This window comes from Trichomonas vaginalis, chromosome IV, assembly GCF_026262505.1.
Source record: "Trichomonas vaginalis G3 chromosome IV, whole genome shotgun sequence".
In the NCBI taxonomy this organism is placed as follows: Eukaryota; Parabasalia; order Trichomonadida; family Trichomonadidae; genus Trichomonas; species Trichomonas vaginalis.
In genome coordinates, this window is record NC_067206.1 from 27838370 (window position 1) to 27856260 (window position 17891).

Consider the following 17891-nt stretch of genomic DNA (forward strand, 5'->3'; position numbering starts at 1 on the left):
TAAATTCTAGTCTTTAAGGGTAATTTTCAAAAATGAAACCAGATGGATGAAAGCGCACTCTTAGGTTTATGTATATATACATATATAAATTGCTTATTTTTTGGGTCCTTTGTTTAATGAATTCAAAACAATTTGAAGTGATTGGTATTCCGTGCTCAGAAAAAAATTCAGGGTATAATATTAATATCCCAATTTCCTCATCATTTAATCTATGTTTAATAACTATCTGTAATTTCCAACTAAAATGCAAGGAAATCGCAGTTCATTGTAACTTAATGTTAACTAAATACTATTTTCCAATGAATTTATAATTTGAAAAGTGACGATTTTCAATTCGATGAGTCAAGGTATCACTCAGAATTATGAATACATTGTTGCTCACATCAGTGATTACATTAAGAAAGGTAATTTCTTTGATGTTTTTTAAGTTGAAGACATCTTGTTTACAATCGATATAAAACATTTTTCAAGATCTTGAAGTTGGACTTTGGAAAAAGATGTTTACAATCGATATAAAACATTTTAAAAATAAAATATCAAAACAAAAGTTTTTATATAAATACATAACAAAAATAAATAGTAAATAGTATTAAATAACCGACCAAATAATAATTACTCCATCTGAATCAAGACTTGCTGCTGCAGTCAAAGCAGGAATATTAATCAATGCTACAACATCTGATTTATGTATTGGTTCAGCAAAACTAGGCTGTGCAAGCCAAACATATTCATTTTTAGCTCTCTGCATTGTTCCATCGACCAATGAATATATTTTTCCGTCCAGCCATGATCTCATGCCTCCATCTGAGTGGGAAGTAACTAATGTTCTGTCTACAACGCATACATTTCTTACATGAGAAGGAGGTTGAGTAAATGAAATGATAATCTTGGACAATTTACGATCAACAATAGCAGCATAAGGTCCAGCAGTGACAACAATTGAGTCTGTGTTGTGTTTGGCCACTCGTGCTGGCATATTCGAAATTCTTACAATTCGAATTGGACAAGACAACGTAATAGACCTAGAAATCAAGTATCCTGCATCAGTTCCTATGATATATTCGTTCTTTTGGTTGACAGAACAAACGGAAATCGGAACTCCGAAATTATTTGGAATCGAAAACATGAATTTGCACTCTTCTTCCATGCATCCGTATACATCTCCATTCTTGTAGCAGATTATTATGAACAAGGAATCCGAAATCCGTTCAATGCAAGTGACAGAAGTCTCCAAATCCAAAATTTTTTGAATTTTTGGTTTTTCGATTTTTTCGAAAATTTGTGTTTTATAGACACCTTTTGAAGTTCCTATGAAGATATAGTTCGGAACAGTGGCTACAGATGTTGCTGGTTCAGGGAGATCGAGTTTCACTGGTAATCGTCCGAAATCAATTCCATGATTTTTAATTGACTCCAATCTATAAAGTTCTACACTGTTTCCAGCTGATACCATGAATCTGCAGTCTGTTGTGAACGCAATGGATGTGGCTTTGTTCGTTGTTTGTATGATAATCGGTGAGGATTTCCAATTTTCACAATCTACGGGCCTGAATTGCGGTTTTTGTGACGATAGACACCAATTTGAGATCAATTCTTGAGGGGGAGAAAACTGATCTTTATCCAAAGGTTTTGGTGTTATCAATGGTGGTTTCGACCATCCTTTGTAAACAGGACAAACCGCTGCCAAATTTGCCGAATGGACTCTTTTTGAAACTCTTTCAATCAAAGTTCTGACCAAAGTCATCAAAGTTGGTGCATCCATTGCGTCTTTGAGGGAGAATCTGAGGAGTAGTGGTATAGACGCAACTTTAGAAACATGTATAAGGAAGCGGAGTTGACTTTGTGTGAATAATTGTGCCGACATTCTGGAAATTACGACGTCAGGATTGAAATCTTCAGGATTTATACCTTGCAACGAGTTGAACAATGCATCTGTGACTTTAAGTGTATCAATGATCTGTATTTTAGTGGCTCTCGACTTAATTATCCTCGAAATATTCGAAAGTTGAACAATAATTTCGTCTTGGTCATCGATATCCGTCCTTTTTATAGCGGTAATGAGGATATCTGTCATCATTGATGGCTTCATTGCCATGATGGCTGGTAGTGTGCAGTGTCCGATGAAGTTTGACGCTGGATCATCCTTCATCAAAATTTGATATAAGTTTCTGAGCATTCCGAGGTTAAGTTTGGCGTCGGATTGGTCTTGTGTCTGTATGGAATACTCTGAATTAGAACGTTTCACTTGATATGATGATGGTTTTGTTCGATTCTTGAAATATTTTTTGATTTTTACAATAATATAGAATGATAGAGCGCGTACTAAGTCGTTGTCTGAATCAGATAACTCTTTGATGATAGGACAAACTCTCTTTCTTAGCATTTCTTCTTTAATATTTTCTAATTCTTGTGTGGCTCGATCTGTACGTAAAGTATCGCGTGTTGGAGCTGTAATTTTACTAATATCGTCGGATATATTTGATAATGCGGAGCAAACCTCTGCTGGATTGCTTGAAATGATTTTTCCACGATGAATATCGAAAACAAGTAAAGGAGGAAGTTTTTTGATAGGCTTGTTTTTCCTATGTACCTTAAGGAAGTGCTCACCCCATTCTGGACAGAATTTTGAATCGATTGGATGTTCTGGATCTGGAAAGATTGCATTATAGTAATTTTCGCGATATTTTTCTGCTGTAGATGCATCCACCCTCCATGTTTTCATAATAATAGAATGAAGAAGGTTAAGCATTGTTGTATTTTGTTTATAATATCCCATTTCAAAAGCTTCTTCATCAACGGGATTAGGCTCGTATAAATCTGTAAGGCATACATATAAATCTTCATGGACAAGAAATCTTGAAGGAAGGAATGGAAACTTGATTCCATGAGGTAATAATGCAAAAATACTAACAATTTGGAGACAAATAGCGTGCTTTTCTTCTGGAAAAAGAGTATCATCGAAGAATATTAATGCTTCTAGAGTACGTGAATGAAATTTTCTGATAGAACAATATTTTGAATTTGGAAGAACTTGAAATTCAGGGAATATTATACGATTTGATAGCTCTCCTCCTATTTTTGATAGATCTTCATTCCATTTTTTGCATTTTAATGCAATCTCTTCGACTGCAAATATTCTAATTTCGTAATCTACATTATCTCTCGTGCATAAAACACTTGTTGAGTCTAAATTGGCTTCTATTACAGCTTTTGGCGTATAAGATTTAGGAATTATAAGATTTTGAATAGGAGGAATTGTCATCAAAAAATGGAATCTAAAAAATGATATCCGATGCCACGCATTTATGTGTTATTATTTATAAAGACTTCTGGTTGATTGTCCGAATAGGAAATAAACTATGATTTAAAAAAATTGAAGAAAAATATTGACTAATCATGTTTCGATTTCTTCATTTTTAGATGTTTTATGGTAATAAGGTTCTAATTCTATAAAATAAATCATTTTCATTATATTTCTGACATGTAAACTATGATTTTTTAACGTCAAATTATTTATAACGCTCATTTTCAAAAAAGATGGATAGCATTAGTGAGGAGTCAAACAAACCATTAGATTTAGTTAAAAATGATCTCAGACTTCAATTCGAAGAAAATGATGATCTTGTTCGTGCAATTGGAGAGATGACCAAGCAAATTCAGCAAAAAAGACAAGCAACAGCAGCTCTTGTTATGGAGCGAAATTGGTATCTTCAAGTTATTAGTAGGCTTAATGACGCCGCTGCACAAGATCCAAGATTAGCAAATATTGCTAAAATATTAAATGAATAAGTTGTCAGCCCATCAGATATTCTAACCAGTTCATATTAATCGTGAATATGCAATTTTACTGTTAAATATTTATTTGTTTTTAACCATTGAAATAATATTTTTATTGGCTACTAACTTAGAACATTTTGGAATAGTTTTTACATGTTAAATTACAATTATCTTAATACCCTTCTAGATTCTTCTCCTTAATACCATTTTTTAATGATATTAAAGTTTGAAACTTTCGACTGTCAAGTTATACTGAGAATTTGGCTCAGTCAAGTTTTATAAATATTGATTTTGTGAATGTGGAGTCAAGTACATCCAAAATTACCTTTTAATTTAAGAAAGAATAATCATTATTATCATGAACATTGGTTTAAATGAAAAAAATCTGAACCACATGTGATATTTGATTGATGCCTCTTCTATTGTTTTTTCAAAAAAAAATTAAAAAGTCTGATTACATAAGAAAAATTGTTGAAAAAATATATAAATTTCGAAATTTCTCATATTTTTGGAAATTTTTTCAAAATAATTAAAAGCTAGAACAATTGTATTTTATGTGTAATTCATTTTTTGAATATATAATTCCAAATCATTCGAGAATTCAGAGAAAAAATCTTTCAATATCTAACAATTAAGCAAATAATTGCCGTTATCATTTATTTTAATGAATTATATAATGATTTAATGGAGAATTTAAGATATTTTAATGAACGAATCGTGAATTTTTTAAAAAATCATTTTCTGTTAGTGATGATTGATTTTGCCATAATCACACAAGTCAAGAATGCATACATTATAGACAAATCTGTAGAGAGAACTCAGAAGAAGTAAAATGGAATGTACGTCATCTCTTACACAAATGTAAAACAATTTTTATTGCTTTTTAATGATGTATGATACGAGAAAAGTATTTTCCCTTCTTAGTTTTGGTAAATAGCCGGTCATTACATTCATAATCAAAATTTTGAATAGTTTACAATATAATGTTTTTTGTTTTTTCAAATCTAGAGGCATCGGTTTCCAGAATATATGATGAAAATGGTCTTCCTATACTTCCTGCATGCGAGCCACTATTTTGGGATAATTTTACAGATCCATTCGTCATGAAACGCTGGATTCCTTCTCGATCCTTATATTTTTCAGGCAGATGGTCAAATGACCTTTCATATCCTGTAGTTGGACGTGCTAAGGAACGTGGTTTAGTTACTGTTGATAAAGAGAAATCGAGTATAATTTCTTATAAATTGCCAGCACCTATTTATCCGATGAATGAGACAATTGTCATTCAGTATGAAGTAAGAGCCCAAATTATCTATCATATCTTCCGTACAACACTTAGAATTCATACTAACGATTTTGATGTTTATCACCAAACTAATGATACACATGGCACCATAGAATTTGGTCCAGTGCACAATGAGAAGAAGACTAAGGCACTTCTCAATTTCTACATAAACAGTAACGAAGACAAACACAAAATCGAAAAATTTATTGATATTCCAGTGGATGAAATCCCACATCTCTACACACTTATCATTCGCCCAGACAATACATTCGAATACATGATCGACGCGATGTCATTCCTTAATGGAACGTTTACAGATTCCTTTAAGATTCCAATTGTCGAGCCAAAGATGATTGACGATCCAAATGACAAGAAACCATCAGATTGGGTTGATGAAGAGTTCATTGTTGATGTAAATGCTACGAAACCTGATGATTGGAACGAAAGCGAGCCAGAATTTGTTCCAAACCCAAGATATAAAGATAAACCAATGGGATGGAGAGAGGACGAACCAGAAATGATACCAGATCCAAAGGATCCAAAGCCAGAGAACTGGAATGAAGCAGTTTTCGGAAAATACAAACGCAGAATGATCAAAAATCCAAAATGCAGCATAGGATGCGGAAAATGGAAGCAGCCAATGATGAAGAACAAGAAATACAAAGGAAAATGGACTCCTCCGCTGATTAAAAATCCAAAATACAAAGGAAAGTGGGTTCCACGCAAAATACCAAATCCAAAGTTTACGCATGAATACAACTACTCATTACCTGGAATAACAGGCTTCTCTTTCAACGTCTGGTCGTTTTATCATGATATTTTAGTTACAAATCTACTTGTTTCTCACAATGAATCACTTATTAAGCGTTGGAACCTCGAAGACTTCGCTCAGAGGCAACGCCGCCAAATAAAAATGATGAAAATCGCTTATGATTGGATTGATATCGATAAAGAAATCGAAATTCCACCAGAACCAGGCATGATGAACAAGGTTGTATACTTGGCAAAGCGTGGATACAGAAAATTCAATCAAATCGAGAACAAAGCTGCTTATACTTCGATCTTCTGCTCAATTGTGTTTGTTATGATTCCAATGCTCTACGTTATCCATGAAGTTTTGTGTGGAACAGCGGATCATCTCAAACTTGAGTAATTTTCACAAATTTTATTCAATTTTTTAGATTTTTATTGAATTACTTTCTTGTTATAATCAATTAAAAACTTCATGTATGTTTTAGCATATTTTTTTGATTCTTTTCCCAAAAATTTTGATGAAATTTTATTTTATTATAAATATTGTATATGATTTTAGTAATATCTAAGTATTTTATTGTAATCTTTAAATGGGAAACTTTATTAGCGTTGAGATTGAAGACTGATTCACCAAAAAGTTTAATCTTTCTTGCGCTCAACACCGAGAGCACCACCGCGGCGGCCTGTAGACTTTGTGCACTGACCACGGACCTTAAGACCAAGACCATGGCGGATACCACGTTTCATACGCATCTTCTTCATGCGCTCGATTTCAGCACGGATGTTAGCACCAAGGTCTGTAGCAACCCAGTGAGTATTCTGACCTGTAGCGCGGTCAAAACGACGGTTGAGCATCCAAACTGGGATCTGGTGCTCTGTTGGGTTCTGGATGATAGAAACGATGAGTTCTTCCTCCTTTGGTGTGAGTGTACCAGCACGGCGGAGTGGGTCGAGGCCAGCGCGGCGAACAACGGCGTAGGCGAATCTGCGGCCAATACCGGAGATGTTGGTAAGAGCAAGGTAGAGTGGGCGGCGGCCATCAACGTTTGTTGAGAGCATACGGACCATATCACGGAAAGCGGCTGGGTCAGTAACTTCGATAGGCATTAAATTTGAAAGGTCAAGCCATGAAACTTTACAACTATTCAATTTAATTTAAGAACATATCAAGGAAAAGCAATATTTTTAAAGTATTTCAGAGTAATTTTATGATCATTTTAATATATTCACATGAAACAGGTACTGTTTAACTAAAAATGAAGATCAAAATCTATATCTTTTGATAAATTCAAAAAATTCGTAAAATTTCGCCGCTTAATTGACATATATCGATATGGATACTCCATATTCACATTAAATTCTCATAATCCAATCAGATTAATTATATTTTTGAATATGACTTATTTCATCAATTGGAATAAGAAAATGCAATCTATTCAGAGATGTTTTTGATAGTTTTCAATATTGAAATCAAATCTTTAATAACTTCCAAATTATAAACTCAATCATAAACAAATATCATTTAATGATGTTGATTAAGATAATTGACGATTTGAGTGTGACCATGATTCAAAGCAATGCTTAGTGGAGTAAGATTACTATTATTTTTTATATCTGTATTTGCTCCATGCAAACACAGGAATTCAACAATCTCGAAATGACCACTCGAAGCTGCCAAATAAAGAGGAGTGCATCCACTGTTGTCTTGCACATCTTTATTAGATCCATTCGAGATAAGAATCCGAACTACTTCAAGATGACCTTTAAATGATGACAATAGTAGTGGTGTATCTCCTAGATTACTTCTTTCTTCTATATTTGCTCCTGAAGAGACGAGAAACTCAACTATTTTTGAATGTCCACGAGCAGATGCACTTATTATTGGAGTGCATCCAAAATTATCTTTTGTTTCTTTGTTTGCTCCAATAGAAATCAAGTATTTAACAATTTCAAGGTGACCATGAGCTGAGGCCAGAATAATAGGAGTAGATCCGTTATTGTCTTGAGATTCTATATTCGCACCAATAGAGTGAAGGTATTTAACAACTTCAAATTGACCATATGCAGATGCACAATTAATTGGAGAAATACCCTGCTTGTTTTTGATGTCTTTATTGACTCCATAAGATATAAGATATTTTACAATATCAAGATGACCATTAGCAGATGCAAAAACTAAACCTGAATCTCCATTATTATTAACATAAAATGGGGGACACCCACATTGAAGAAGGGATTTTACGAGCCCGAAATTACCTTTTTCGCAAGCTTTATGAAGAGGAAAAATTCCATTCGTATCTATTTTCATACCTAATCCTGCACGAATGGCTGCCTTAAAATAGTTTTGGTCTTCTTTAGCTGAAAGTTCTTCAAGAAATTTATAGATACTTTCAAAGTCTTTTGAGTTTGAATATTTGTTGATTTTTTCTGGGAATTCATACGGAAACAATTTTTCTTCAAGCTCAGATATGTGAGATCTCATTTGATGGTTCTCATTTCTGAGTAAATAATTTTCATTTTCAATATTTTCAGCTTAATTTAATACATTGGATATGCTATTTAAGATTCTTAAGTTAAAATGATTTGCAAATACTTTGACAATTAAATTAGCATCATGAATATTTTTTATAGAGGTAATTGCATTAAGTAGATAAAATAACAGTCCATATTTTCTATCACTTGTTAGAGATTGTTCAATAAGATCAAGGTAGTCTTCAATTTTGAGATTTCCTGCTTCTAGTATTTCTTTGACGTCTTCATCTTCAAAGATATCAAAAAACTTGGCATCACTAAGGTATTCATTGATATGTAATGCAATGTATTCATTATGGCGAATGAGTTCTTCATTCATGAATCCGAAATTGATAAAAATTGCCAAACTTTTTTTACAATGTTGAATCTCAGTCATGCTTGTAAATATAAACCTAGTACTTAACAAAATTTTCTGAATTTTTCTGTATAATTTGCCATCTTCTGAATTTCAATGGTAGATATCGTAAAAAACAATTTACGTATCGTTCACGAACAATTGATTTATCCCGATGAAACATATAAAAATGCTGCAACTTAAGTTTTTTTTTAAAAAAATTTCATTTCACCTTCCTCACTATTTTGTAAATCATGGTTAGAGAAATCATCAGCATTCAAGTAGGAACGTTCGGAAATCATGTTGGATGCAATTTTTTTGAAGATATCTCAAAAGAACATCATATTTCACCAGATGGTAAATTTGATTCAGATTATAGTTCTCAGTTCCAAGATCTTCATGTTTATTATAATGAGGAATCAAATGGGCGATATATTCCTCGTGCCATATTTGCTGACTTAAATTAAGCTTCAATTGATTATGTGAAATCCAGTACGCTTGGCCAACTTTTCAAGACAGACAGTTACTTTGGTAACAATTCAGGTAGCGATGGCTGCTTTTCTAAAGCATTTTATTCAGAAGGCAATGATTTGGCAGTTCAAATTTATGATGTCGTAAGGAAAGAAGCAGAATCATGTGATAATTTGCAAGGTTTTCAAATGATCCACTCTCTTTGCGGCGGAACTGGATCAGGTTTGTCAACAAATTTCCAATCTATTATCTCAAATGACTTCCAAGATAAAATTACCGCTAATTACTGCTTAATACCAAGTCCCTCTGTAAGTGGGAACGTTTTAGAGCTATATAATTTCATATTATCTCATCATTATATTTCCGAAAGTTCAATTCTTACTGTCTATTTTGATAACGAGGCATTAACCGACATATGCTTCAGATCAATGAATATTACGAAACCTACATACAGCGATCTTAACAGTTTGATATCGAAATCAATTTCAGGAATTACTTCATCAATGCGTTTTCCAGGCATGCTAAATTCAGATATGCGAAAATTGGCAACAAATCTTACCCCATTTTATCGTATGCATTACTTCGTTAGCAGCGTTGCCCCTTTAACTCCTGAAGGAGTTAAACAAACAATTCCATCAATTACAACAGATCTTTTTAATACCAAAAATATTCTTGTTTCTTGTAATTGCAAGAAAGGTATTTATTTGTCGGCATCTGCTATTTTTAGAGGAAGATTTTCATCAAGAGAAGTTGAAGAACAAATGAACAACATTCCATCCATAAATTCATCCTATTTTTGTAGTTGGATTCCTTCTAACATTCAAACTGTTGAATGCAATGTTCCTCATCCAGGGTGTAACATTTCTGGTACATTTATAGGTAATTCAACTGCTGTTAAAGAAATTTTTAATAGAATCGATCAGAATTATTCTAAAATGTTTGATAAGGGAGCTTATGTTCAGCATTACATGAAAAATGATGAATTTGATCTTTATGTTTTTGATGATTGCAGATATGATATTAAGGATTTATCCAGCCAATGCGAATTGTATGAAACTGCTGATGTAGATGAAGATGATTCTGATGTATATGAAGATGTATATGATGTAGATGAAGATAATTCTGAAGAAGAAGATATTGTGGAAGAATAAATATTATCATAATATAAATTGAATAATTATCTCACTTTTTTTTAATTTCTAATATGAGAGTTAGTATAAGTTATGCGAGCAATAGGTAGCATACATATGAGTTTTTTCTATTTATATTATGATCATTATAACAAGATTTTAAGTTTGCAGGGTGAATATTTGAGCGTCATTAAAAACTTGATTCATATGCCTATATTTATTATCAGGTTTTTGTAATCACTTTTCTTACTGTCAATGGAAAAAGTAAGGTTTTCATGCGAAGTTGATCAAGAGAAACTGAGCAAAAGTAGACTTATACCTGATTGGCTAAGTCGAATCAAACCACCATTTGAGCTTTTAGATGCAAATGTTATTCAAATAGATTATTTTGGACCACGAATTGGTATAATAAATTTAGAAGTCGACTACTTATACAAAAACGAAAAATATCATGAAAGGATTTTCTTAATAGGCAGAGCTGTTTATATTTTAGTTATTTTTAAATGCAAAGACGATAATGAATTATATACTATACTTGTTAGTCAGCCAAGAATAGGTAGTGGGACTTTCTCACTTGAAATTCCTGCAGGAATGCTTGATGATTCAAATGCATTTATAGAATGTGCAATAAGAGAGCTCGAAGAAGAAGTTCATATAACTGCAAAAGATGATGAAATGATAGAGTTGTCTGATTTTAATTTTACAATTCCTGAATTATGCGATGATAATTCAAAATATTATTTATACTACAAAGAAGAAACAAAAGAAAACATCATGAAATTCGATAATATGAGTACTGGCGCAGAAGAAGACGAAGTAATTACTTTGAAAGTATCAAAATTTAAAGAAGCAATGAAATGCGCTACAGAATCAGTATCATTATACTGCATGAAGATTTTTGAGTCCAAACTAGCAAACGGAGAGCTCAAATTATAATATTTTATTTTGTATTTGATTTTTATCTGATTTGTTTCTATGAAAAATAGAATTGATTTATGTATTTTGTTATTACACTAAAATTCATTGTTTTGTATAAAAGAATAATTTTATATTTTGAAATAATTAACAGAAACTTTAGTATAATTATAAAAAACATAACTAACAATTAATCGCGCTTAACGTCTTGTTCTTCATCATCTTCAGCAACAGCATCAAAAAGATCATTATCATCATCTCCGATTTCAGCACTATCAGATAGTTCATCGACAAGAGCATCTAAGTCTTTATCTAGATTTTGAGTGTCTTTTTCTAATAGAGAATTTGAAGTTTTTGTCAATAAAGGTGCATGTGGATCTTCTGTTACATTTTTCTCAATTTTAATTCTCCCTCCGGCTCTTAATGCAGCACGTGGATCTGCTTGAAGAGCATCAGGGGAGTCCCGCTTACACAAACTAAATAAAATCCCCATTCTGTCACTTTTTAGATACGAAATTTAAGAAATGGGAAGGTTATCAAAGAGAGCATTATAATTCACATTTCCAATACTTACTGATGAATCCTCGATGCATAAAAATTCAATTTTCAGGGTTTTTCTATCACAATATTCTTCAAAAGCAAGATTTTTAAGCAAGTTTATATGAATTTTACTATTTGCCAATTATACTTATTCATTATCATCTTCCAGCACAGTTAAAAGATCATAATGAGACAATTGTTACATATTTGTATGATAAATACATATGCTATACATTGATTACGAAGTGCACTCAGATTAAAGCCGAAAAATAGTAATATTCATCAATTAAAGTATCTATTCTTCTATAATTTGAAATTGAAAATCAACCAATTTTGTTTCTAAATGGAAAACATTCGAATCTAATCACTAATTCTCAACAATAGTTATTAAATATCTGTTAGTTTCAATCAGAATCAACTTTGATCACGCATTTGGCGTCAGAAGTGAAGTAAAAAAAATTCAAAAATATCTGAATGAGTGTTTCTGGTGAAGCCGAAGGAGAGTTTGAAATATTTTTTGACCAAGATGTACCAATAGAAAACAGACTCGATGCTTCTCCTGAAGAAGTGGAAAAAGATGAACCTGGAGAAGAATTTACAAATTTCTCAATCGTTGTTTATCTTAAACAAACGGATGACGAAGTCGACGCAATTAAGATTCAATTATATTCAAAGGATGTTCTTAGCTTCTTATATGAAGGCGAAATGTCAAAAGAAGATTTCGAGACTTTCAAATCCGAGCAAGAATTAGATATCGACTTTAATGACTTCCCAAATATATTACGAGAGGTTCTTGGCCAGATTAACGAAGATATCGAAGAAAATGGATATAATGCTCGCTTAATTCCTGACGAAGAGAACTCATGCCGCCTTATTATTAAGCAAGATCTTGAATTATGCACAACAGAAATATTTAACATCAAACTTACCGGTGCAGGTAACGAGAGAATTAGAAAAGTTAGTCAAACTCGCTATAATGAACTAAGTAAACGGGACAATGCTTTGAGAACACAATACAAAGATCTTATCAAAAGAATCAGACGCCCGGATCCAAAAATCTTACAAGATTTCAAACTTAGCTCTGAAATCGGATAAGCTGTATCATACTACGTAGTGACATTATACCATCTATCATTTTTATTCTTAAAAATTATATTATTTGATTTAAAACTTATTTGCTAATTTCAGAGTATTTTTCAATAGAAAATAGCTTTTCTAATCAGTTTCTTGTGTATCCTTATCAATCCGAAGTCTGAAAACATATATTTCAACATCATATTTTAGATCTAGGATAGTAAATTGTAGGAACTAAAGCCTAAACTATAATACATACTAACAATTGCTTGGCAGATAAATCATAACTTGGATTTTTTTTTTGTATACGGCAATTATTCACTAAAAATAGTCCAATTACCCTTTCGCCAGGGTGATACAACATTCCTAGCGGCACAAAATAGGAAGATAGTTCCTGGTTTAACCAATGCATATTTATGGCAATTCTCATCAAATTAATCCAAAATAAAAAGATCTAGCCAGGAGTTATCACCATGATTCCTGCATGGCATGACCCTCTGTTGTTAAAAATATCTTTGTGACATATAAAATTTTCGATCGAATTACCCCCAATTCAAAGCATCTCAAATTTGTGAAGTGATGTCAATTTTTTTTTACATTTTTACCAATGAATCAATCAATTGCTAATGATGTAGCCAGATTAAGATCAGATGAATCGATTCATTGGGCAAGTCCCACATTAAAACTGAAAACCGAATCGAACAATCCTTATCTTCCACCAGATTTTAATTCGATGTTTAATGGAAGATTTGAGAATGATCATTTTACATCAATGATAAGTTCGCCCGGATTAGAGTTAGATATCGAAGTTCCATCTATTCCTACTCCCAAATATATTGAAAAAGCAAGTAGTATCAATAATTTCGAAAAAGAATTTAAATTCAACGAAATTGCAGCATATAAATCATCGGGAACACCATACTGTTTAAAGAATTCAAGTTCATTCTTCTCAGAATTGAAAAACTTTCCAACAAATGACTCTTTAGGTTACTTAAAGTTACTCACGTTAAAATTAGCCGAATACTCATTTTCCTTTCAGCTTATAGAACCGATATTATGTACTGCATTTTTATATTCTGCTCATCATCAAAGAATTGTTTCAGATTTTTGGTATTTTTCTTTTCCAGAAGCCGAAAAAATGATGAACGATTGTGGAATAGCTATATCTTACAACAATACAGCATCATTTCAAGTTGATCCAAAACAAATCGATGAAAAATTATTTTTGATTGTAATTTTATCACATCCGTTATGTGTTGAAAATTCCTCATCAATACTAAGATATTATCAGAATCCATCAGAGAATTCTAAGCAAGCAGCACAAAAATCTTTATCGAACTCATTTCCACGTATCAAGAGTGCATTTTCTCAATTTGCATGGTCATATTTTGATCTGTCAGAGATAAATACATCGTTAGCACCCATCTTACTACAGAACTTTTTTGTAATTGAAAAGCCAATTGTAGAACAAAGCATTTATGACACGATATTTATACCACAACCCAAGAGTCAGAGGCAACTAAACATAAATATGAGGTTTACTACTAGTGATTCTTCAAATTTAATTATCAGACCAAGATTTTCTCCTCATCCACAGCCATTTCTATCACCAATACATCAGATATCAGTCAGATTGAACAGTATTACCCTCAAAGATAACTCAAATGTTAAGCATAAGAATAACCAGATAATGATGTCCCTGAGGAACTCTCCGAACTCATCAACAGTCAAAGGTATCTATTCCTTGTTCACTGCAAGTCAGTTGTCATATGTCGCGTTCAGTTCTATTGCTTACCACAATGAAAAACCAAATTTCAATGACACTTTTACAATAAATTTGCCACTTCCCATTCCTCCGACTCTTCAGCTCTGTTTTGAAGTCATCCACATACACGTGAAGGACAATAAGGATACATTCAGCCCTATCGGAAACGGTTTTGTAAATTTAGTCAAAGAAGATGGAAAAATTTTCTTATCTGGCGAAAAAATTGAGGTTCCAATCAACATTGATGGTGGTTACGACCTCATTTCACATTTATCGATATCCATTTTCCTTAGAAGTACATTCGTCACTGATAGTTTGCAATTCACTAACTTGAAAGAAAAGAAAAATTTACAAAATTTGATAAAAGTGCCACCTCCGATTATTGTAACCAATTTGATGGAAATTTTGGAAATGTTTGTGAATTCCATCGAGTCAATGAATGATAATTTTAATTTCGACACTTTATTTTTGATTCAAAATTCAGTGTCAAAAATTTTGTCAGAAATGTCTTTACAAAAATATTTGACAATTTTTGTACGTTATTTTGCTTTACATGACAGAAAACCATTAAGAGGCACGAACGAGAAAATATATTTCTCAGACAATTCGAATAGTACTGATCAATTAAAAATTGACAAATTAAATATTATCAAAACAAATTTGGATCCAATAGAGAAAGCAATGTCTTCTTTGTACTTGAAATTGATTTCATCAATGAATGATTATTTGGCCGAACAACCTCTATCGTCCATTTCACTTTTTGTCGACTTCATTTTCATGTTGATTGCAAAATCTCTCGCAACTTCTGAAACAATTAATTTTTATGGTTTTGACACTTTATGTCAACGGTTTTGTGAATGTTCAATGAACATGAAATCGAAAACTGACTGGCATCCTTTGAATTCTCTTGCTGTTTTCGGATTATGCCTATTTGATCTCGGTTTTAGCGAACAATCAGCTTTTTTGTTCTCTACAGCTATGAAAAATTTAACAAAAAGTGACAAAATTGATGTTGAAATTTTCAAATCTTTCTTGGAGATTTCTGTACAGCCATTGATATTCTGTGAACTGATATTGAACAGCGGAAGTTACAGAAAATTATTCTTGAAAACTTTGACAAACGGTTTGAGCGGTTTTAGCAATTATTCAGAGATTTTACAGACAATTTCTATTTTGTTAGTTAACTGTTTTTCAAATTACCAGAAAAACATCAGTGTCCAAATCGCTTCTATTTTAATTGAATCTCTGAACATGGTCAATTTAAATACTTTGCAAAAGGAAGACAATATCTTGAGTTTGTTGTATTACTTGATATCGAAATCATCTAGTAATTCATTGAAGAATAATAATTATTCACTGTTTATCAACGTTTGTCACTTTTTATTGAAAAATAACCGTCAAAAACAGAACACAAAGAAAATACAAAAAGGAATATTAGAGTTTATTCTTAATTTGAATACTGTTAAACCAAAAGACAAAACAGAAGAGATTTCCAATTTGTTTTATCATTTGATGACAAAAGAAATATTGGAAATCAATTTGCCATTATTTGCAAATGTATTTTCTTCAATAATTACAACTTATTCTCCTCAAATTTTCTTCATTAATTTGCCGCCTTTGGCAAAAATTTTGTTTTCATTGTTAAAAATTGTCATAAAAAGTGACATGAACGATGAAAAAGCCGGATATTTGTCTATGCCGTTTGTTTTACTTTTCGAAATGGATGACGAAAAATCTTCATCAACTAATAGAGCAAAAGTGACAGCAATGAGAGCTTTGTCACTTTTATCAATTGAAGATTTCATTGATCCAAAAATTATTTTGTTTTTCGAAGTTATGTCTACGAAATCGAAAAATATATCGTTAATTGACTTCACTTCACTTTACAGGAAACTCAGGGAAAACAGTTTTTGTTTACTCGAGGATATAAATAGTTTTGACAAAAACTGTGAACTTTTACTTCAAAGATTGTTTTTGTTCAAAAATTGTCCAGATATGCAGCTCCAAATTTTGTCGGAAATCGCAGAAAAGAATTTGAAAAATGATAACAAAATTGAATACATCACTTCACTTTTCATGAAATGTTCTTTAATTTTGGAATATGGTTGTTTACTTGGCCAAATTCCAAATGTTTTTGGTACTTTGCATTGTTTGTCACTTTTTAACAACATTTGTCATATTTCGAAAGATTTAGAATGTTCAAAAGAGATTTGTGATGATTTACCAAAAGTTCCATGTTATTGTTCTTCTGTTGATTTCACTCAGCTTGGATTACAAGGAATTTTAAATCAAATTGTTAATTTTTGCAAAGAAAACAATTTGCAAAGTTATAGTTTTGTTTTTGCTGATTTTCTTTTGCCGCTTCTTGAATATTCCAGAGCTTGGGGTGAATGCAAACAATCTATATTTACTCTGTCGGATTTGTTTGACGGTTATTCCAAACAAATTTTGAATGATGACGATAAAATGTCAGAAAAATATTTCAGGGTAAATTTCATAGGAGATCCCTTCAGGGAAGAAAAAGACAAATCTTTTGTTTATCATTCGAATCGTTTGACAACTGTATTTTCTTTGGCGAGAACTTTGATTGAACAATATACTTTGTTGCTTAATTGTCCGATTTCTTTGTTCCAGGCGTCAATTGCTAAAAGAGAATCTTCTGTAGGATTTATAGATGTAATTCAATTGACACCAAAAAGAAATAATAGACAAAAAAGTGACATTTTTAATCATCATACACAATTTTATTATGATACTCCTTTTGTTCCTGGCTCAACGAACTTTGTTGGATCGATTGAAACACAATGGATAAGGAGAACAATAATAACTGTTGAAAACTGTTTGCCGTCAGTTTTGAGAAGGTCTTTTGTTGATCCGAAACTCACAAAAAATGTTGATTACGAGCCAATCAGAGTTTCATATAAAAAACTGAGAGAAAAAACTGAAGAACTGGAAAATTCAATTTCCAACAAAAATCTTCAAAAAATCGAACAAAAACTCAGAAGTATTTTATGTGAGAATCGTTCAGAAGGTCCAGAAAAGGTTGCAGAGCTGTTTATGAACATAGATAACCCAAAGAAACAGAAATTAGTTAAAGAATTAACTAATTTACTAATTTCAATAGAGAAAGGTTTGAAGTTCGTAAACAAAAATTGTAAGCTGACACCAGAAAATGAAGTAATGCAGGCAGAGTTTGAGAATGGATTTGAATTATTAAAATCCAAATTAGAAACATACGGTATTCGTTTATAACTTATATTTTTTATTTAATATTTTTATGTTTGTTTGTAAAAGCTTGATTTTATTAATCGAACG

The 17891-nt window shown here is 31.9% G+C and overlaps 10 protein-coding genes across 10 annotated transcripts; 6 read left to right on the top strand and 4 right to left on the bottom strand.

Annotated features, from left to right (window-relative positions):
- Window positions 1–189: 189 nt before the first annotated feature.
- Window positions 190–3391, bottom strand: TVAGG3_0180950 (WD40 repeat-like family; the record flags this gene model as incomplete). Its single annotated transcript, XM_001322742.1, has 1 exon — window positions 590–3262. The coding sequence occupies one exon, from the start codon at window positions 3260–3262 to the stop codon at window positions 590–592; it is 2673 nt and encodes an 890-aa protein (XP_001322777.1).
- Window positions 3392–3521: 130 nt separating this feature from the next.
- TVAGG3_0180960 (uncharacterized protein) lies at window positions 3522–3949 on the top strand (the record flags this gene model as incomplete). Its single annotated transcript, XM_001322741.1, has 1 exon — window positions 3538–3789. One exon carries the CDS (start codon window positions 3538–3540, stop codon window positions 3787–3789), a length of 252 nt encoding a protein of 83 aa, XP_001322776.1.
- An 811-nt stretch (window positions 3950–4760) lies between these two features.
- On the top strand, window positions 4761–6215 carry TVAGG3_0180970 (unfolded protein binding; the record flags this gene model as incomplete). Its single annotated transcript, XM_001322740.1, has 1 exon — window positions 4761–6215. The coding sequence occupies one exon, from the start codon at window positions 4761–4763 to the stop codon at window positions 6213–6215; it is 1455 nt and encodes a 484-aa protein (XP_001322775.1).
- A 158-nt stretch (window positions 6216–6373) lies between these two features.
- On the bottom strand, window positions 6374–6934 carry TVAGG3_0180980 (Chain S Ribosomal Protein S13p/s18e; the record flags this gene model as incomplete). The annotated part of the gene is made up of 1 exon (XM_001322739.2): window positions 6455–6922. The coding sequence occupies one exon, from the start codon at window positions 6920–6922 to the stop codon at window positions 6455–6457; it is 468 nt and encodes a 155-aa protein (XP_001322774.1).
- A 376-nt stretch (window positions 6935–7310) lies between these two features.
- Window positions 7311–8747, bottom strand: TVAGG3_0180990 (ankyrin repeat, PH and SEC7 domain containing protein SECG-related family; the record flags this gene model as incomplete). Its single annotated transcript, XM_001322738.1, has 1 exon — window positions 7338–8297. One exon carries the CDS (start codon window positions 8295–8297, stop codon window positions 7338–7340), a length of 960 nt encoding a protein of 319 aa, XP_001322773.1.
- A 160-nt stretch (window positions 8748–8907) lies between these two features.
- Window positions 8908–10348, top strand: TVAGG3_0181000 (structural constituent of cytoskeleton; the record flags this gene model as incomplete). Its single annotated transcript, XM_001322737.1, has 1 exon — window positions 9341–10303. The coding sequence occupies one exon, from the start codon at window positions 9341–9343 to the stop codon at window positions 10301–10303; it is 963 nt and encodes a 320-aa protein (XP_001322772.1).
- A 176-nt stretch (window positions 10349–10524) lies between these two features.
- On the top strand, window positions 10525–11328 carry TVAGG3_0181010 (ADP-glucose pyrophosphohydrolase protein; the record flags this gene model as incomplete). The annotated part of the gene is made up of 1 exon (XM_001322736.1): window positions 10538–11218. The coding sequence occupies one exon, from the start codon at window positions 10538–10540 to the stop codon at window positions 11216–11218; it is 681 nt and encodes a 226-aa protein (XP_001322771.1).
- A 59-nt stretch (window positions 11329–11387) lies between these two features.
- TVAGG3_0181020 (uncharacterized protein) lies at window positions 11388–11690 on the bottom strand (the record flags this gene model as incomplete). Its single annotated transcript, XM_001322735.1, has 1 exon — window positions 11388–11690. One exon carries the CDS (start codon window positions 11688–11690, stop codon window positions 11388–11390), a length of 303 nt encoding a protein of 100 aa, XP_001322770.1.
- A 518-nt stretch (window positions 11691–12208) lies between these two features.
- TVAGG3_0181030 (assembly abnormal protein 6-related family) lies at window positions 12209–12919 on the top strand (the record flags this gene model as incomplete). Its single annotated transcript, XM_001322734.1, has 1 exon — window positions 12212–12832. One exon carries the CDS (start codon window positions 12212–12214, stop codon window positions 12830–12832), a length of 621 nt encoding a protein of 206 aa, XP_001322769.1.
- A 499-nt stretch (window positions 12920–13418) lies between these two features.
- On the top strand, window positions 13419–17828 carry TVAGG3_0181040 (memory T cell proliferation; the record flags this gene model as incomplete). Its single annotated transcript, XM_001322733.1, has 1 exon — window positions 13419–17828. The coding sequence occupies one exon, from the start codon at window positions 13419–13421 to the stop codon at window positions 17826–17828; it is 4410 nt and encodes a 1469-aa protein (XP_001322768.1).
- Window positions 17829–17891: the final 63 nt, after the last annotated feature.